The 21,095-nt window shown below is 48.9% G+C and overlaps 2 protein-coding genes across 4 annotated transcripts in view; one reads left to right on the top strand and one right to left on the bottom strand.

Annotated features, from left to right (window-relative positions):
* Positions 1–21,095, bottom strand: part of BRF1 (BRF1 RNA polymerase III transcription initiation factor subunit) — a 49,126-nt gene that overhangs the window by 11,616 nt on the left and 16,415 nt on the right. Inside the window, exons 4-15 of the mRNA XM_053474697.1 lie at positions 20,726–20,757; positions 17,668–17,740; positions 7,965–8,114; positions 7,344–7,437; positions 5,585–5,711; positions 5,204–5,243; positions 5,030–5,122; positions 4,061–4,303; positions 2,504–2,565; positions 1,990–2,071; positions 1,843–1,898; positions 465–718 (exon numbers count right to left, since the gene is read on the bottom strand). Of these exons, the coding sequence (XP_053330672.1) occupies positions 465–718; positions 1,843–1,898; positions 1,990–2,071; positions 2,504–2,565; positions 4,061–4,303; positions 5,030–5,122; positions 5,204–5,243; positions 5,585–5,711; positions 7,344–7,437; positions 7,965–8,114; positions 17,668–17,740; positions 20,726–20,757 (1,306 nt within the window). The remainder of the gene's footprint in view (positions 1–464; positions 719–1,842; positions 1,899–1,989; positions 2,072–2,503; positions 2,566–4,060; positions 4,304–5,029; positions 5,123–5,203; positions 5,244–5,584; positions 5,712–7,343; positions 7,438–7,964; positions 8,115–17,667; positions 17,741–20,725; positions 20,758–21,095) is intronic.
* BTBD6 (BTB domain containing 6) lies at positions 10,533–15,196 on the top strand. 3 transcript variants are annotated; one of them, XM_053474700.1, is made up of 5 exons: positions 10,533–10,598; positions 11,457–11,715; positions 12,888–12,978; positions 13,092–13,210; positions 13,749–15,196. In XM_053474700.1, exons 2-5 carry the CDS (start codon positions 11,546–11,548, stop codon positions 14,779–14,781), a joined length of 1,413 nt encoding a protein of 470 aa, XP_053330675.1. In that variant the 5' UTR covers positions 10,533–10,598; positions 11,457–11,545; the 3' UTR covers positions 14,782–15,196. The 3 variants fall into 3 exon arrangements, with proteins under 3 accessions (XP_053330675.1, XP_053330674.1, XP_053330673.1); XM_053474699.1 differs by lacking the exon at positions 10,533–10,598 and adding an exon at positions 11,119–11,284; XM_053474698.1 differs by lacking the exon at positions 10,533–10,598 and having other exon boundaries at positions 11,119–11,715.

Raw genomic sequence — 21,095 nt, 5'->3', positions numbered from 1 at the left:
GCTCCACATTTAGAACTTTGCCCCAGAACTGACCTTCGGAATTACCTGCGGCGGCTGCCATTTAAGGAGCAGTTTTGAGGTTCAATAACTGTTTATTTTTAATGTGTTTTAAAGTCAGTAAACGTAAATTGTGAGAAAGGGTTAACTGAGTTTGGAGGTTTCAGTAAAAGGACCGACGAGGAGTAGTAGTGGAGACGGGGCGAGACGTGCCGAGCGCAGGGCAAGAGGGGAAGAGTATGATGGATTTAGAGAGCGTGCCGTCTCCGGCTGTCATTTCCAATTGCGCGGTTCAGCGGGATAACAACACCGCCGCCGCCGCATGCCGACCGTCACGTCAATGAAGCGGAAGGCAAACCGTCGCTGTCACAATGTCACGGGGCGGAAAAAGAGAGAAAGGTATCCGCCCGGCAACGTGACACGCCGGGGATCGGAGCTGCTGCGCGGGGGTCGCGGGGACGCCGTACCTTTTGCTTGCGATGCCGGCGGGGTTGGCGAGGTTCCGGCAGACGCTGCTTTTCCGGCGGGGTATTCCGCTGCCAGCGATGCCCTCCTCCGGGCCGCTCTCCTGTTTCGGGGTGCTGTTCCCTTTGCTGTTGAGGTCGCGGAGTACGTCGTAGTTAATCTTGCTGGAGATCTTCTTCTGTTCCAGCATCTTCTCGATGGCCTCTCCGGCTGTGCTGGCCTGGATGGGAGTCCTGCGCTTGGACGGCTTCCTCGGCTGGGCGGCGAAACAAAAAAAAACAGAGACTTTATTTTATGAAGACAGAAAAGCGGAATCCCGGAAGTGGACGGATCGGCCACTCGCTCTCCACGCGTTATTATTTAAAGAAATATGATTGGAACAAAGAAAACAGCAGCCTGATGCCCCCGACACCCTGTACGGAAGAGTACTTGATACAGAAGCTGCAGCCATGCTGCTGCAGCTGCCCTACCTCTCTGTGATCTGACATTTGTTGCCACTGATTGGCAAATGCATATGGGGGGGCGGTTTCTGCAGGACCCCCCATGCATTCACAGAGGGGACATTATGGGGGGCGCATTAAATGTATACGGTGGCTGGAGTGCCCTTTAACCCTTACAGTGCCGATCCATAATTTATAGAGCAAGGACTGCCTATCGGCTCCTGGGTGGAGGCTGCTGCGTGAGGAAAGGCACCCCGGGGGCCAAAAGTCGGTTATCATTCAGAGAAGTGAATGGACCCCGAGAGAGTGCAGAGATGAACGGATGAAAGTCAATTAAACACGTGAACAGAAATACAATCCGAAAGAAAGACCAAGACACCTTCGGCTGAGCGTCCTGGGAGTTATAATCCGCAAGCAGCTGCCGCTTATAGTCTCACAACAGCCTCAAGACCCCGTTTCTCCAGGTCTTCAAGATGTTATTTTCTAGGATTATGGTAAATATTGCGATTATCTAATAATGATAATAATAATAATTCCCTGACTAATGGAACGAGAATACGAGCTGCTAACGAGAGCTTCATGAATAAATAATAAACGCGACTAATACATATGCAAATTAATAATAATACTAATAATACAAATAATACTACTACTACTACTAATAATAATACTAATAATAATAATAATTCTCTGACTAATAGAACGAGAATACGAGCTGCTAACGAGAGCTTCATGAATAAATAAACGCGACTAATACATATGCAAATTAATAATAATATTAATAATAATAATAGTACTACTACTACTAATAATACTACTAATAATACAAATACTACTACTACTAATAATAATAATACAAATAATAATAATAATAATAGTACTAATACTACTACTACTACTACTAATAATAATAATACTAATAATAATATAAAGTCCGCACCTTCTGCTCTTTGTAGATTCCGAGCTCCTTTTCTTTAGCTATTCGCTCCTCTTTTTCTGAAACACAAACAGGGGCGCGGTGAGCGGGGGTCTGCGGCGGTCGGCGGCGTCATTACGAGGCTGGGATGTGAAATATCCCCCCGCTTACCCTTCTGCTCCCGGAGGTAATCCGCGTTCTCCTTCAGCCACAGCTCCTCCTTTATTCCCGCTTCTCGCTCGTCCAGGATATACTTCATTCCAACGAATAAAACGCAGAGTTTAGGTTTAAAATACTAATCGTTGGTTACAGACCTAATTAAAACAGCTCAGTGACCCCAAACTTTTGAACGGTCGTGTACTTTGAGAAGTTACTTCTGTGGTCTCAAAAGCTTACAATCTATTACTCGTCACCCGATTTCCTCTCCTCCTGCGTATTTGGCCGGCACCGAATTTAACGATACCCTGGCAGCGTCGCTATTATATTTTTATATCGCATTAAATATTGTAGATTTTTGATATTATTACATAACCCGTCGTCATGGTAATCAGTCGGTTGATACAGACTCCCCTACGATCTTTATACCCCCAATGCGTGATCACTCTCACAACGCCGAGCCGCAGGGCGCGGAAGCATGAGGTTCTGATTAAAGCAGTTTGTATAACACGTGTGTGCGAGGTCTCACCCGGTCTATCTCGCTGTCGTCGATCCCGTTGAGGTCCAGCTCCCCGTCTTCCACGCTGCCGGCTGCCGAGAAACAAGAGATAAAACAAGCTGCCGGCGCGGGGCGTTCAGCATCATGTATACCGTTGCCATGACTGCTAGCGGTTAATGCCAGTCGCTGCCCCGGGCGCTGGGGGTAAAACCACAGAGTAACGCGAAGCGCGGGTCGGGTATTGGGGTTATGGAAGCCCCTGCACCCCAGGGACGCCGTTCCGCAAACACCGGGGGGGAATAATGAAACTTATCTGAAGTCCTGTTTAATGACACGTTAGGTCAGAGGCTGAGATGGAACGGAAGGAAGTTTTGCTTTACTGAGAGGGTGGTAGATAAGTGGAACAGCCTCCCAGCAGAAGTGGTAGAGGGTAATACAGTGAGGGGATTAAACATGCATGGGATAGACATACGGCTCCTGAATCTAAGACGAGACCAACGACTGATTAAGGTTTGAGTCGTTACAGCAGGAGAAACGGCCGACTAGACAGGGGCCGGAAGGGGCCGATCTGCCGGCAGGTTCTGGGTTTCAGTTAATTACGAGATAAAATTGCTGTTTCTTTAAAGCAGAGAAAAATGAAATGACATTGAAGGATCAGACTGCACTGGGGAGGAATTACTGCTGAATGGTTGCTCTTCTTGTTTCTTTGAAAGACCGACGGACGTTTAATCCCAGAATCAGCTCGGACGAGAAGGGAGAAACGCGGCTGCGGGTCGTCCGCTTTCTGGGCAGAAATTAATAGAACGCTGAGACGTCGGCGCCGCGCACCACTGAGTCGGAACGGCTTTGTTAGAGGCCGTCAGCAAAACGCCGACCGAGACCGGGGAGGAAAAATAAAGCGCCTCAACGTCGTGTAGAGGAGGGAGAGAGAGGGCACTCGCTGAAGGGCCTTACAATAAAGGAGTCCGTTTGCTCTGTGACCTCGTGCCCGTGGTACCGATCCACGCAGAGAACACCACGGTACATTATATCACCACCGACGAAGGAGCGCGGCCAGGCGAGGGTTAAACTCTCACATTAAATAACACACCGGAGACTCCCTTTATCCTGACTAATGGGGAGCAGCAGACAAGGGTTAACGGGTGCCCTCTGGTGGGTGGGTCATGCTCCGCCCACTCACAGCTAAGGCCCACCCACAAGTCATTTAAAGGTCTTATTTATATACACGTATGTCCAGACGCACATACAACACGCGCTCTGCTGCTCCCTTCCCAGGCGCTCGTAGGGAAACGCACCGCTGGGGAGAAAAAGTTATTTTTTGACCATCTCCTTAAAAATAATGCAGAATCCTTAATTTCCCCCCCCAAAAAAAAACTCATAAAACGGTAAAAATGAGCAGCCTTCCGCCAGACTGAATTATTCGCTATCCTCGGATGACCTCTCCCTGCACGTTCCACGCAGAGAAGAGAGGGGCGAAAACATCGCTTTATGACGTTTAACCCTTTAGGAGTATTTCTACGCACGTTTTTGCTCCATAGGTTGGGGCAAAAAGGGGTATTTTAAAGCATGCGCGGCAGCTCTACTTACATTTTTCCTGCTCCTTGACCATTATGCATTCCTTGATGGAGTCCGTGATGCCCAAGCTGGCCGCCGTGGGGAGGGGGCCGAGCAGAGACTCGAGGCGGTGCTGCTTTTCCGGGCTCTTGGAGGTTAATTTGTCTGCGTTGCCGAGTTCCGTATAGAAATCTTTGTTTAAGTGATTCGCTGCGGCTTCGAGTTCCTCGTCATCTTCCTCCTCGCCAAAAACGCTGGAGGTCGTGTCTTCATAATCTGCACCAAAAAGATGCCCGAAACCATGGCGAGGTTAATAATAACAATAATAATAATAAACAAATAATCATAATCATAGTAATAATAATAAACAATAATAACAATAATAATAATAAAACAAATAATCATAGTAATAACAATAACGATAACAATAATAATAATCATACTTATAATAACAATAATAAACAATAATAATAACAAATAATCATAATCATAGTAATAACAATAATAATAGTAATAATATTAATAATGTATTGTTGGTGTAATAAATTATTATAACAATAGCAATATAACAAACAAGAATATAAAAGTATATAACAATAATAATAATAATAATTATAAATATGAACTAATAAAAGGAATAATAAATAAATCAGCTGGTGCTATAACCGATAAATGCCAGTAGGGCCAGGATCCAAATTCAAAAATCTATTTTATTTCACAGTAAACAAAAGAAAAACCCATTAAAAAAAAATATCTGTTTGACATACGCGGAATCTTCTGTTTATATGAAACTAACCAAAATTCAGATTGTTTACATCAAATAAAGATAATATTAATAAAAAAATCTATGTAAATAAAACCAGGTCCCCGTGCCTTCCACCGACATCGGGAACCCGTTCTACGTTTCAGACTTGATGCGGGCGGCTCGTTTATTTCATGAATCCCCTGCAATAATGATCAGTTTTCATAAAAAAATAAAATATATATATTTCCAATTCTTACCTTCTTTAGAAAAAGAGGCGTAGATTCCTTTAGCTTTCGGTCTGCTGTTCTCGAGTTCGTTCTCGATCTCGTCCTGATACGACGTGATTTCCCCTGCGAAGGAATAATCGGTTTTGGTAACTGGGGGGTCTCTGGGGGGGGAACGAGAAAATCAATCGCCGGAGGAATCGTTACCTTCTACATCGTCCAGTTTTTTGGCCAGTTCTTGTTCGAGCTGCAAAGAGAAAACACAGAAACACAGAATTTTACAACGGAGTCCGCCGGACATTTAACATCCGGAAGCGGCCCCATCCGGCCCCCGTCTAGTCTGCCCGTTTCTCCTGCTGTAAAGACTCAAACCTTAATCAGTCGTTGGTCTCGTCTTAGATTCAGGAGCCGTATGTCTATCCCATGCATGTTTAATCCCCTCACTGTATTACCCTCTACCACCTCTGCTGGGAGGCTGTTCCACTTATCTACCACCCTCAAAGAGTCCCACCATTCACAGCAGCTGGCACGGACGAGGGTTTCAAAGTGAACTAAGGTCTCAATAGGTAAAGTGAGAGGCTGGGTCACCTGCTGTAGTTTGACCCTCTTCAGGCCGGCGGTGAAGGAAGGTGGGTCGCATTCCTGATCCAAGTCAACCTTCATGAACTCATCGATGGTCAGCTGGCTGGTCGGAGTGTCTTCAAACTCCGTAAGCCTGCGGGGCGTTAAAGTCCGTTATAATAACCAAGACCGAGCAACTAACACGAGAAAATAAAACACGGGGTGGCGTTCCTCCAGCTGCCGCCACTCCGCGAATAATCCTGCCCAATAAAATCCAACACAGGAGGTGTGGGCGGGGCAGGGCTTTTACGTGACTTTGTGCCCTATTGCGGGGTATTTGTGTAACTCAGTGGGGTATTTAGAAGAATAATGGGGTTTATTTCCCCCGTTTAATTTATAAAGCCGTTTCCTGCTGTTTCTATACACATTATCGGGGCTTTTAGGGCCGTAGAACCCTGCGATCCCCTCATACCCAGCAAACATTCTGACCTCCTAGAAAAGAGGGGCATCAGGGGAGAAAAGAGGGGCATCAGGGGAGGAAAGAGGGGCATCAGAGGAGGAAAGAGAGGGGCATCAGGGGAGGAGAGAGGGGGTAGAGGGATTATGGGGCCGAGAAGGACTGGCCATGCTAAAAACCTTACAATTTAATCTCACAATTAAAATAAACATATATCAGGCCGCGCAGGTTCAGGGTAAACCGCGTTATTTATCTATTTTTTAGTTGTCTCTCTGCTGCCGTAAATGATTCGCTTCCCCCGGACGCCTTCTGCCCAAGGAGACAGCGCTGTCATTTCACACGATATCTGCGCAGGCACGGCTTACGTACAAAATAGCAATTTGTCAAATGTCACGAGAGCGCTCTCTTTTTTTTATTTTTTGCAAAGATAAAAAAAAAAAAAACATGAGCGGATGGCATATCGCAGAGGTTTTTATCCAAAAACAGTTGTGTTCGACATAAAATGAGATGATTCACTCGATCATAATCTCTAAAAATAAAATAAAAAATAAATAAAATACATAAAAAAATAAAAGAAAAAACATAATAAAAATACAAAATAATGATTATAAAAATAAAAAATGAAAATGATAAAAATAATAAAATAAAAATAAATTGAAGTCAAAGTAAGATCCAAGTCTTAGGAGCACTTAAGGCATCCCCAGAGACCAGCTGACACGGCGAATGCATTTTAGCAGCAGTAAGCGGCGGTTATAATGCGGCCCTCGCCCGGCGGGAGTCGTCTGATTGAAGGCTCTCTCTAAATTGTTACTTACAGTTTTAATCTTCCATTTCAGAAGGATTCTCGGGCTTTAAAGGATGCCGCGCAGCATGGGAGGAAAGCCGAAGGAGCGGAAAAGCAGCCTGTCCTGGTACTTAAGACGCCCCACCGAAGCGGCAATTTAGATGCCTCTGTTGTGTTCAAAGCCCCTAAGATCCTGCTAGATGAACTGGATGAATGACGATGTGGCCTTCCGTAACTATGGCGATAAGAAACTTCGGGCTCCCTCCGTCTTTGCATTTGATGAGTTTAAAGTTCTAAAAAGTATCTTCTGATCGCGTTAAATCCCGAGAATAATTATCTCGGAATCTCTGAGAAATCAATAAACGACCTTCCAGAGCTGCTCCCGTTCAACGCAAACGAAAGAGAATGAACGCGGCAAGGAGCGAGAGAATGAACGCGGCAAGGAGCGAGAGAATGAACGCGGCAAGGAGCGAGAGAATGAACGCGGCAAGGAGCGAGAGAATACGCGGGGATGTAAAGGTTTGGGACTGGCGGCCGGCGCTCACCTCTTTCGGAGGGTGGATTCGCAAACTTTGACGACTCTGATCACCTCTTTTATCGTCCGTCGGAAATCGTGCATTCGGGACGCAACCAGGAGAGCTGCGCAGGAGAAAAGGAGACGGCGGTCAACAAACAGGCGTAAATAACAGGGAGCTTTCAACATGCGCCAGGGTAACGAGGGGCTGAATGAGGAGATGGAGACGCTGCAAACCGGGGCTTTCAGTAGGTTCAGTGGAGCGAGAAGATGATTGGGGGTCAGTTGAATATGTAACCCCCTGTTGGACCCCCTCATTCTGTTGGACCCCCCCCGTTGTGTTGGCCCCGGTGGACCCCCTAATTTTGTTCTCCTGCTTTATTTCTACTTTAGTTTAAACGTCATTCATGCAAATATCGGGAGAACGTTTATCTGAATCACCGCGTTCATGGTTAATGTCGGTTTCACTGCTACATAACAGCGCGAAGGTAAATGAATGAAGATTCTTCTTCGCTTCTCGCACCGTCCGGGCTCCGCATGCAGAGCGATGATAAAGTCTGAAGGCTAAATGCATTTGTGGGATTGAAATCAGGTGGGCGCTGTCCCTTTAAACGATGACCCGCAGGTAAAATAAATAAATGATTGCACGTACCGGCCCCGCAGAGTCCCGAGGGCCGCCGGCCCGTGTGCATCCAGTCCCGCTTCATCCGCTGCACGAGCCGCAGAGCCGTCATGGAGACCTCGTGGTTTTTATCTCCAAATTCGAGCATGTGAGCAAATCGCGGAATGTACAGACACGGGTCTGAAAGAGAGACAGCAGCGTGATGGAGACAACAGACGCGGAGAGCAACGAGACGCCAACACGACACGGAGACCTACGAGACGCCAACACGACACGGAGACCTACGAGACGCCAACATCACGCAGAGACCTACGAGACGCCAACATCACGCGGAGACCTACGAGACGCCAACATCACGCAGAGACCTACGAGACGCCAACACGACACGGAGACCTACGAGACGCCAACACGACACGGAGACCTACGAGACGCCAACACGACACGGAGACCTACGAGACGCCAACACGACACGGAGACCTACGAGACCTTCTTCCACCCCTGACAGTCTGCCCTCCACCCCGACAGCGAGATTCTTAACCCCTTCCACGCTTTACAGGCGGCCATTAAAACTCCAGGGACATTTTTCCTCTGAAGCTATGATGTCATCCAAACACAGTGATGTAATATACTATTTTTTAACGACGCACGTTCCACTAGCGACTCTCAGGCGGCTTTTATCCACCGCGGCTACAGGGTCTGTCGGCCAAATATATGAAGCCCCCGAACTAAAGATCCGCTCGTTTCCACGGTTACAAGCGAGTCCTCGCCAAACGCATGGAAAATAAATATAAATAAATACAGGTTAGGATTTGGGCTCCTCGTTTCCGGCTACCCCGACACCGCGCCCAGCCGCCCATAATACACCGCGCCCGCAATAAATCACAGCCCTGTGCGTGGATTACTGCCCGCGATCAGCACACGCAGGACGCAGATACCCCGTATTTATCCTCCTGCAGCGTTTACTGGGGGCAGATCACCTTACTGGGGGCAGAATCCCTGACGCCCCTCGTTTCTCGGAATGTTTTGCAAACAGGGTTCCACAGCCATAAAACCCCCAATAATACCCCTCTCCTCCCCTGATGCCCCCTCTCTCCTCCCGCTGATGCGGCTGATCTGATCTATGTTTGTCTCTCGGTGTGAGATTTAACGAGGAGGGGGGTCGCTCCCGGCTGTCGGGGTGAAAGTTATCCGGTTATCGGCAGCGAGCGCACACGGCGTCCCCGGCGCGTTTCCTGTAGAGGTTTTGTTTGGTCAGGCGGCCGCACAATTAAGCAGAGGAAGCCGTCGCTGGGCGGCGGAGCAAACCTCATTGTATACACAGGAAGCCGACGCATCTCCTGCTAAAAGCGGCCACATTTTGGTTTATTTTTCTTCTAATCGGGCCGTTCTCTGAAACGAACGAAAATAATAAGAATAACCGCGCGGTCTCCGTGACGCTCGCCGAGGTTTGGCGCCGTATCCATCGCCCGTCCAGCTTCAGTCTTTTCTCACCCAATTATTTCCGATTAATTAAAAAAGACCGTTTTCCACTTTGACGCTTTGATGATGTAATAGTCTCCCGGCCGCCCGCGGTTTAACGGACATCGTTTATTATTACAAGAGGTGAGGCGCGTCCTGCTCAAAGAGCTTACAATCTAAAGCTTAACACCCCTGTGACCCTCGAAGGGTTAAGACCACCCAGAGCGGCCCACAAGGTCACTGAGGACAAGTCTGTTATCTGGGACCCCCCATAAAAAAAAGAAAGCAGGAGACCATCTGTATAAACAGCCCCCCCCATGTTTATCTTTATCAAAACCATGTTGCCCCCGGCCCCCTGTGTTGCCCCCTATATTTTGTATTTGTATAGTGGTAACAAATACCAGGGGGCTTTTGAAATAATATTTTTAATCCACTAAATTTTGCGGGAACCGATAATCGTCACGTGACCCAAATCAGGCACCAATAGGAACGCTGCCAAAAGGAACCAATCGGGTTTCAGCCTTCGGAGGAGAGAATTCCTGTTATAAGTGGATTTCGTATCATACTGGGAGGAAAAGCACCAACCGGGGGTTTTATATATGATCCCAGCAGGGGGGGGGTAGGAAGGAGTCAGAAACTGCCCCTTCACCCCGAGATGGGGGCAAAACCCCTGAGAGTTCCCGGGTACACCAAAGACTGATTAAGGTTTGAGTCTTTACAGCAGGAGAAACGGGGGCCAGATGGGGCCGATCTCCCCGCACAGTGTATGCTTAAAGTAAGGAATCTGGAATGTTTGCCAACATGGGGACCTGGAGTATTCCTATCCCAAGCACGTTTAAATACCCTCACTGGATCAGCCTCTACCACCTCTGCTGGGAGGCTGTTGCACTTGTAACAATGTATGCATTCTAACAGTATGATCATTGGCTCTGTATGAAAATACTGCCTGCATTCTAATAATATAGAGATAATAATAATGGATTCTGGGGGATATTCGGGCGTTTTTATCATTCCCGGTAATTCACAGGGCAAAGTCCAGCCGGGCGAGCGCCCTCTGGCGGAGGCTGCGGGTACAGCCCAGATGTGCAGCCGGGAGAGCTCGGTCCCCTCCCCTGCCTCTCCTGCCCCCTCTCGCTGCCCCTCCTGCAGAGTTTCCAGCGGTTTCCGCGGGGCCGGAGGGCAGATCGCAGCTGCGGGGAGGTGCAGGTGAGCTCCGGGGGGGTATGTGGGTTGGGGGCAGTTCGGGTGACTGCAGTCTGTAGGGGCGGATGGCAGGGGAGAGGGGGGTAAAAGCACGGGGCTGGCTGAAGTTTGGGCAGAGAGAGGGGTAAATCGCAGCTGCCTGCAATCAACAAACCCCAACGTTTCGCCCCTTTGGGACTCACAGGGGTGCGCTGGATGCAGGCACTGAAATGGTTAAAGAGCCCCCTCTCTCTTTCCTCTCTGTACCCGCATTCTTCTATTACCCGCTGCGGGGGTTACACTCTATTTGCCCCAGCGCCCCGGGAGCCAGCTGCCCTTCGCTCCCCGTAATACCCCCTGGGCGGGGCCGGGAGTGCATTGAATGACATATTGTGTGCTTTAGCAGGGGGGCGGGGAGCTGCCCATGCCTCCCTCCCTCTTCTCCCAGGTGGCTGTGATTGGTGCAGGGCCCGTCACGTGGGCGCCTGCTGCTTGCTTTTTGAGCCATGGCCTCGCCCCCTCACCCTCAGTCTACACGTAGAGCAGGAGCGGACAGCAGCCCTGGAAAGAAGGGGGAGAGAGGGCGCCAGTGAGCTCGGCGCTACGCACACAACGCAAAAAGCTGCTGTTTGCGCCTAGGCGCCGTGCACTATGACCGCAGGACTGTATGGATATAACGTTCAGCGCGTAACCCCGAAGAGGAGCTGCCGGTAACCAGGCACAGATGCGCAGGGGACCGGGGGCTGCTTTCTCTTTGCATGGACCTATTAACCCTTTGCCTGGCTCTGCCCCCCACCTGATGCCCCCAGCCCATGCCAGCAGAGCCGGGCTGCCTGGATGGCAGGGTCATGAAGTGTTTGACTTTCTTTCTTCTGCTTCCAGAGACCCTGAAGAAGTCCAGGAGGGCCGGCCGGGCTCCGGGCAAGCTGCAGGCATGCTATGAGATAGTGCCCCTGGGCCTCCGGAGGAAGATGGCTGCGGAGCTCTACCCTGCCCCTGCCAACAGCAACCTCGCCAACGTCAAGAAAACTGCCCTCCAGCTCCAGCAGGCCGCCCCGCCGCCCCCCCAGCTGCAGAACCTCAACAACAACAACATCGAGAGCGCCAGCTGGCAGGCCTGCCACCCCACCCTGCGCGAGAGGTGAGCCCGGGCACCCTGGGCACTGGATGTGTACGGGACACGCTGGATGTACAGGGGACCAGCACCGGATATACGGGGGGCACCGAGTACCGGATATAAAGGGGACGCAGGGTACCGGATATACGGGAGGGCACAGAGTACCGGATATACGGGGGTCACCGAGTACTGGATATCAAAAGAGCGCAGAGTACTGGATACACGCGGTGGTATTTACATGGGTACCGAGCACCGCCATCACGTGCTGTTTCCATGGCTACGGGCGCTGCGATTGGAGGCTTCAGGTGCGAGGTACCCCGGCGGTGCCGCTGCACGTTATGGGGGCTGTTACGGGGCAGCCAGCCGCTGGATATACGCCTAACCAGAATTGTGTACATAGTGCATGCAAGCGATGAGTACACCGCAGGCAGGTAGTGGGTGATCGCCGCCTGCGGGCTCTGCTTGCACCGAGCCATTTGCTGACCTCAAGAAGCCCATTATCAGGCAGCTGGGGGGGGGGCAGACCGGGGTATGTCACGGCACCAGGGGGGTTAATAGAGGCAGTAAACAGGTTAACGTGATGTTAACTGTGAAACATTCCCCCGTATAAAGGGTTAAAGCGCAGGGCAGCCGGCACTCTGCCACATGCCCCCGGCAAACATCCACATTATGTTAATTATAGCAAACGGCTGTATTGGGTGGCATCGAGTCTCAGGCGGTGACGGCCCCACGTGACACGCGTGTACAGAGAGCGAGCCGCCGACACACGCTTTCCCTAATCATAAAACGTGTCGGGATTTCAGAGTCCGCGGCGCAGGATAACGGGGAAGACGGCCGTCTCTAAAATCCTGTAGGAGCCGAGCTCTACGCTCTTCCGGCCGGGCAGCCAGCGGCATGCGAGGGTTAAATGCCCCACGCAGGTCTCAGAGACCGGCGGCCACAACCGGCAGCTTCCCGGGGATCGCCTCCGAGATTCCGCGTCCGCAGAGTGTCTCTGAGACGATTTAAAATGCGTCTCCGCTCGGTTAACCGCGCGGCAGCCGCGTCGGGGGCAGGGAATTCTGTATCTATGGTGAAGGAACCTCTTGACGACCCTTTTGGTCGGGTTACCCTAAAACGAACGGACTAAGAAAATATAAAAAAAAAAAAAAACATTTTATGAAACCTCATCCGATTATTATTTTTTTTTTTTTAAGGAACGCTCTAATGTTTAATAACGAATTAATGGCGGACGTTCACTTTATCGTGGGGCCTGCGGGGGCCTCGAAGAAAGTCCCCGCCCATAAGGTGTGTACGGCTGGCATTTCACCAATTCCTGTATTTTTTATATATAAAAAATTATAATTTTTTTTTAAATGTATATTTTTAATGTATTTTTTATTTTTTACCTCCCCCCCCAGTATATTTTGGCGGTGGGCAGCTCCGTGTTCTACGCCATGTTTTACGGCGACCTGGCGGAGGTGAAATCCGAAATCCATATCCCAGACGTGGAGCCGGCAGCTTTTCTAATCCTTTTAAAGTAAGTGCTTATTAAATGACGCGAAGGGACGCCGTTACCGGCAACGCTTATAAAATATGCATCTTCCAGCCGGCGGCAACCGCTCTGCCTGTGAAGCCTTAATACGGCCCATTAGGACAGGTCCCCGTCTCGACCAGCCACAAAGGCGGCTTCATATCGAGAATAATAATTCACCGTACTTTTCCCGTAAACAGAAAAAATACGGGGGGGAGGATAAAACAAATTGTTCTATAAACCCTCGGAACGTTGGAGACAATCGGAGCGGATATTGTGCAGATTCTTTTCCCGTAGTGTGAGAGGCTGTGGCTAGTAATTTCGGCTTTGGGCTAATGGTGAGCATGCTGCCCGGGTGGTCACTAGGGGGCGCTATTACTCACCACCCAGCTGCTAATATCTATAGAAAGGGAGGTGGGGGGGGCACTTGCGGGGTTGTGCCCTTTAAAAGTTCAAATATTTTCAATGGCGTCTCGGCTCTTTTGGGGAAAGAAATGAAATTTAAATATTGAATTCACTAATTTTTTCATTATTTTTTTTTAAGGTACTTGTACAGCGACGAAATTGACCTGGAGGCCGACACGGTGCTCGCCACGCTGTACGCCGCCAAGAAGTACATCGTGCCGGCGTTGGCCAAGGCGTGCGTCAACTTCCTGGAGACCAGCCTGGAGGCCAAGAACGCCTGCGTGCTGCTCTCCCAAAGCCGCCTCTTCGAGGAGCCCGAGCTGACGCTGCGCTGCTGGGAGGTCATCGACGCGCAGGCCGAGCTGGCCCTCCGCTCCGAGGGCTTCTGCGAGATAGACCTGGAGACCCTGGAGATCATCGTCACGCGGGAGACGCTCAACGCCAAGGAAGACGTGGTCTTCGAGGCCGTGCTGAGCTGGGCGGACGCCGAGTGCAGACGCCAAGGCCTGCCGGTCACCCCCGCCAACAAGAGGAACGTGTTGGGCAAAGCGCTGTACTTGGTGCGGATCCCGACCATGACGCTGGAGGAGTTTGCCGACGGGGCGGCCCAGTCGGACATCTTAACCTTGGAGGAAACGCATAACATCTTCCTGTGGTACACGGCGGCCAAGAAGCCCCAGCTGGACTTCCCTTTGGTGAAGCGGAAGGGCCTCTCGCCGCAGAGATGCCACCGCTTCCAGTCGTCGGCGTACCGCAGCAACCAGTGGCGGTACCGAGGCCGCTGCGACAGCATCCAGTTCGCGGTGGACAAAAGGATATTCATAGCCGGCTTGGGCCTCTACGGCTCCAGCTGCGGCAAAGCCGAGTACGCGGTAAAGATAGAACTCAAGAGGCAGGGGGCCGTCCTGGCCCAGAACCTGACCAAGTTTGTCTCGGACGGTTCCAGCAACACGTTCTCGGTCTGGTTCGAGCACCCGGTGCAGGTGGAGCAGGACACTTTTTACACGGTGAGCGCCATTCTGGACGGGAACGAGCTGAGTTACTTCGGGCAGGAGGGGATGACGGAGGTCCAGTGCGGGAGAGTCACCTTCCAGTTCCAGTGTTCTTCGGACAGCACCAACGGGACCGGGGTACAAGGGGGGCAAATTCCCGAGCTCATCTTCTACGCATGACGCGTTTCGCATTAAATCCGCCACTGCTAAGCACACTGACACTCCATTATTTTGTTTTTTGCCCCCCTCCCTGCGCGCCGGGTTAAGGCTGCCCCCCCGCTGGTTGGGCCGGCGACGCACTGGAAACAAAAAAAAAAATAAAGGGGGCGAAGGGAATCTCTTTTGCTTTTGGGTGGGAATGTAAAGCGAGCCGTCGGACTCCAGCCGAAGGAACGCTTCAGAAATTAATCTTATTTTATTTATTTATAAGCTATTTGAATGAAATATTAAAACTGCGCCCCGCAGGGAGATGTTTCCGATATCTGCACATAATGTGCGTTTATTTTGTATATAGATGATAATTTACATGCAAAAAAAAGGTTAAAAACACGGCTTCGCTCCTCGCCGAGCAGCTAATAAAATGACGTAAAACATCTTGGCGGATACGAGTCGGTTTGTCGCGTCTCGGGGAATTCGGGGGTTAATTCATTCCTTTCGCCGGACTTATTTGGCCTTCTGGCACTTAAAGGGTTAATATAAAGGGGGGGGGGCAGAGGTTAAGTGCACAACCCGGAGTGACCAAGGGGAAAAACTGGCAATCGGATTGGGGGCCAAACAGGGCCGATCTCTCGGCAGGTTCTGGGTTTTTTTTAAGTAAGTTGTGATGTCACTAAATAGTTCTACTAAAAATAATCAGTTCCACAGAGCTAAACACAGCCGGGATAGAACGTCCGGGGATATAATATATATTTATAACGCGTTTGATGCCAATTACAGACGGCCGCCGCATTTCTTGTGCCAAGAGGATAAAAAGAACGAGATGATTCACATGGTTTGTAATGGAAAAGTCCGGTTCACATATAAGCGACACCACGGGGCTGGTGGGGGGGGTCCCAAAATAAGCACAACCCCCCCCAACCAAAAAGCTGCTGTAATACCAAAAAAAAACTATTCCAGAGCCTTAAAAACAGAGTATTCTACACCTTCCACAGCAGGAAGCCTTTTAAACGGTCTAATGCTCTCTGACTCGGCCTCGAAGACCCCCCCTCCTTTTCCTCCCCACCTCTCAGCGCCACTCCTTGTGCAAACAGAAACCCAAAGGAACACAAGCATTCCCCGGCCCCCCGGCCGCGACACGGACTCTCCCAGATCGCTTTCAGCCACAGCAACAACGAGCGAGAGGTTTGGGAGATAAGAATCGTCAACGCGGATTTATCAGCTTTTTCCCATAAATAGAAATAAGAGCAGCTGATCTTACCAATGAAACACAACGGCCCCCGATCAGGCAACGTATATAAATATATATATAAATACACACATATATATATACATATACATATATACATATACACACATATATACAGCTATACATAAATACACGCAACGGATTACATCAAGGACATTTCTGGCTGTAACATCAATTAGCCTTTTAAACTTAAACTCGGATCAGCGAACACAAAGTGTCATTGGAACACAGGAGCGATGGGAGTGATAAAGGGCCATTGGGACCCAGGAGCGATGGGAGTGATAAAGGGCCATTGGGACCCAGGAGTGATGGGAGTGATAAAGGGCCATTGGAGCACAGGAGTGATGGGAGTGATAAAGGGTCATTGGGACCCAGGAGTGATGGGAGTGATAAAGGGCCATTGGAGCACAGGAGTGATGGGAGTGATAAAGGGTCATTGGAACACAGGAGTGATAAAGGGCCACTGGAACACAGGAGTGATGGGAGTGATAAAGGGCCATTGGAACACAGGAGTGATGGGAGTGATAAAGGGCCATTGGAACACAGGAGTGATGGGAGTGATAAAGGGCCATTGGAACACAGGAGTGATGGGAGTGATAAAGGGCCATTGGAACCCAGGAGTGATGGGAGTGATAAAGGGCCATTGGGACACAGGAGTGATGGGAGTGATAAAGGGCCATTGGAACACAGGAGTGATGGGAGTGATAAAGGGCCACTGGAACACAGGAGTGATGGGAGTGATAAAGGGCCATTGGAACACAGGAGTGATGGGAGTGATAAAGGGTCATTGGGACCCAGGAGTGATGGGAGTGATAAAGGGCCATTGGAACCCAGGAGTGATGGGAGTGATAAAGGGCCATTGGGACACAGGAGTGATGGGAGTGATAAAGGGCCATTGGAACACAGGAGTGATGGGAGTGATAAAGGGCCACTGGAACACAGGAGTGATGGGAGTGATAAAGGGCCATTGGAGCACAGGAGTGATGGGAGTGATAAAGGGTCATTGGGACCCAGGAGTGATGGGAGTGATAAAGGGCCATTGGAGCACAGGAGTGATGGGAGTGATAAAGGGTCATTGGAACACAGGAGTGATAAAGGGCCACTGGAACACAGGAGTGATGGGAGTGATAAAGGGCCATTGGAACACAGGAGTGATGGGAGTGATAAAGGGCCATTGGAACACAGGAGTGATGGGAGTGATAAAGGGCCATTGGAACACAGGAGTGATGGGAGTGATAAAGGGCCATTGGAACCCAGGAGTGATGGGAGTGATAAAGGGCCATTGGGACACAGGAGTGATGGGAGTGATAAAGGGCCATTGGAACACAGGAGTGATGGGAGTGATAAAGGGCCACTGGAACACAGGAGTGATGGGAGTGATAAAGGGCCATTGGAACACAGGAGTGATGGGAGTGATAAAGGGCCACTGGAACCCAGGAGTTGGAGCAGCTGGATGTCTCATCCATTTCATGTTATTTTGGACAAAATCTACTTTTCTTTCAAAAACAAGGAAGTTTCTAAGTGACCCCAAACTTTTGAACCGTACTATATCTCTCTCCCTCAAAGAAAAGCAGACATAACGGTGTAACTGCACGCTTTGTAAGCCTGTTCACAGCACTCTCGAGACTCTTATTACACGGATTATTAAATAAGAGACGTACCTATGGCGGGCGCGTTGATGCAGAGCTCTCTGGCCAGCAGCAGGAAGGTTTTCCCGAGGACGTAGACGTTCACCTGAACAACGGAAGCAGCCGTCAGAATCACAGAAAATAACGTTTAGAATGAGCGGCACATCGCGGGCTGCGAAAGATCATCATATAATCATATAATCTATCATATAATCATCATATAATATATCATATAATCATCATATAATATACAGTCTTATTACACCCGGCTCCTTAACCAGAAGATACTACATTAATTCTTCTTCCGTATCGCTCGGGTCCCAAAACCTTCACGGACAGGGAAACAGAAAGCTAGAGGCAAGCGTATTATTATTTATTGATCTATATATAGCGCCATCATGTTCCATGGCGCTGTACAAAAGAGTAAACGTCACAGAACAAGATGGCGATGGTTCAAATCATTTTACGATCCTGGCTGAACGTAAAACTACAGAGAGATTTATTAAGGATGGAAAGAGTTCTCACAAATTGCAGACTTGAGTATCGATCCTGAGAATACTGAAGGGAAAAGCGCTGCCTACCGGTAACACGGCCCCTGACGGCCCCTACAACCCCGCTGCCCGGCAAAGAACGTGTAGCCCCCGCCGGCAGCCTCATAATCTTCACTGTGATCCAAATAACCAGCCGCAGAAAAAATGTTTGTGATTACATTTATATATACCCCCTTTATACACCTATTTATATATATATATTATATATATATATATATATAATATATATATATATATATATATATATATTATATTTTTATATATAAATATATACACACACATATACACACACACAACCCCTATCTATACACATATAACCCCTATATATACATAAGAATGCAAAAAAAAAAAACTGAATGTTGCAGAATCTTGTAATACCTTTTTTTTGGAATATGGCTACTCCAAACTACAGTGTGTATATATATATATTATATATATATCCCCCTACATATACATATATACATATACCCTATATATTATATATATATCCCCTACATATACATATACCCTATTATATATATATATATATATATATATATATATATATATATATATATATATCCCCCTGTATATACATATACCCTATATATTATATAAATATCCCATATATTATATATATATCCCCTATATATACATATATACATATACCCTATATATTATATATATCCCCTTGTATATACATATACCCTATATATTATATACATCCTATATATACACATATACCTTATATATTATATATATATACCCCCCCTACATATACCCTATATATATACCCCCTACATATATATATATACATATACCCATATAGACAGCAAGAGAGGAGAGAATGAGGAAAGAAGAAAAGAGGGGAAGAGAGGGAGGGGGACAGCGAGGGAAAGAGAAGAAAGGAGGGGAAAGGAGAGAAAGAGAGAGAAAAGAGAGGAGAGCCCACAGGACACAAACTCTGCGCATGTCTCCGGTCTGTGACCAAACGCAGAAATGTTACTTTTATACCAGAAACGTTCAGAATGTCGCCCCGGACATTAAATGCAGAATAAATAACCTGCAAAAGGGACCCCAAAACCCACTGCTCGCCGTGTAAATAGCGAGCCGGCGCTGCTGCGGATTTCAGGGTAAAGGAGGGGGATTTGGGGAATTTATTGAAAGGTTTGGGAAGCTCCGCGGAATGTTAATTATTTTCGTAGTAAAAATTCATTAAATGTTTGCCGCCCCAGCCGTTCCTTTTCGCGGGTAATCCCGGGGGTAATATTTATATTTATAGCACTCAGAGGGACAGCTGACAAGCCTGAAATAAAAGGTACCAGCTGCTCGGTAACATGCGAGGGGCCGAGGGCCGGCCTCAGGGGCCGCAGCCGCCATCGCTGATAACGAGGAGGAAAAACGCTGCAAAGAGATAAAAGATTCCGGCTCCCCGCAATCAGCTCCAAATCTGCTCTCTGCGGCCTCAGACGGCTAGCGGCGGATAGACGGAGGCTCGCGACTCCCTAGCCAACTCGGCTGAGTTCACTCAACCAGCAAAGGCTCCCCTGGAACGCAAAGGGTTAACAGTGCTTCCAAACGATAGATAAGAGGCTCCTGGTACAGAACGGGTTAATGGTAACTTCTAAACTGATCGGCGACTTGCTGTGTTTAAGATGCAATCTAAGGAGGTTTGCCAGCATGGAGAGTGTTAGATAAGCGGAACAGCCTCCCAGCAGAAGTGGTAGAGGGTAATACAGTGAGGGGATTAAACATGCATGGGATAGACATACGGCTCCTGGATCTAAGACGAGACCAACGACTGATTAAACTCGCCAGACCCTATTAAATAATATATAAGAGGAGACGCTTCCGGGTCCTGCCGTGATTTGCTGTCAGTCATACGACATCATCGCTATTATGTCATAGACTGATATTGTGTAACAGGAAATGTGAGTCGCCATAAACGCATTACGCGGCACCCGGGAGGGGGGGGCGTTAGTCTCCGGAGTAATGATGAGCGTGCGCCGGGGAACCAGACTTCACTCGCACTCCCCCGTCCGCCCGGCCCCCCGGTGAGGGGAGGTTTGTTATTCGGGGGACGTCTGCGATGAGCTTTATTATAATAACCGTTAAAAACCCGGAGGAGAAATGGAGAGAAAGAGCAAGTTTGGGGAAGATGATCTTTATTGGGTAACGGATTGCAAGCTTTTGGTCGAGGTCTCATCTTCAGGCACATTATACCATATATAGATAAATGAAGGCAATTGGCAAGAAAGACTCGGCTAAGGACTACAACTCCCAGCACCCCAGCCAGCCAGCGGATGATGGATTTATAGTCCCGGAATAACCGATCGTCAGACGTTGCTGAACATTGTAGGAGACGCTGCACGGATCAGATATTCCGTCTCCGCGTCTGGCTAATTTGTGACTTTAGGGAATATTGGGGGTCTGCGGACCCCCCGGATACCCAAAGGCCAGAACAATATAAGAAAAACGAACTTTTTGAGTGAGAAATCACTTCATTTTGAGCCGCGGGGACGCGAGACGCAGAGGACGTTATTAGAAAAGGAACACGTTACCTGCAGAAGGTCGCTGAGATCGAGTAACATATCTGGGAAGGAGTCAAGGAGAGAACTTTTTTCATGTTTTCTTTTTTTGTTATTGGGGGGGTAGAAGGAAATAAAAGCGTAAACGATGAATGTTACTGAATTTGGGGTGGAAAAAGGTTTTCTGAGACATTCAGGACGAGTTCCCGGGAGAAGCGGCCGGCGCGCAGTCGCTGCGAGCGGGATATTTTTGTTGGTGTTTTTCCTAAGAATGCGAGCCGCTCCTTCCCATGCATTCCTCGCACGCCGTCCGCTGGGGCCGCCTGCAGAACCCCCCCCTCCCCGGGAAAAAAATATGTTTCCATCTGTCCTAAAAGTGCCGGACATGCAATCCTCCTGGCAG

Source organism: Spea bombifrons, chromosome 9 (assembly GCF_027358695.1).
Source record: "Spea bombifrons isolate aSpeBom1 chromosome 9, aSpeBom1.2.pri, whole genome shotgun sequence".
Lineage (NCBI taxonomy): Eukaryota > Metazoa > Chordata > Amphibia > Anura > Pelobatidae > Spea > Spea bombifrons.
This window is presented reverse-complemented; position numbering and strand designations above follow the sequence as displayed.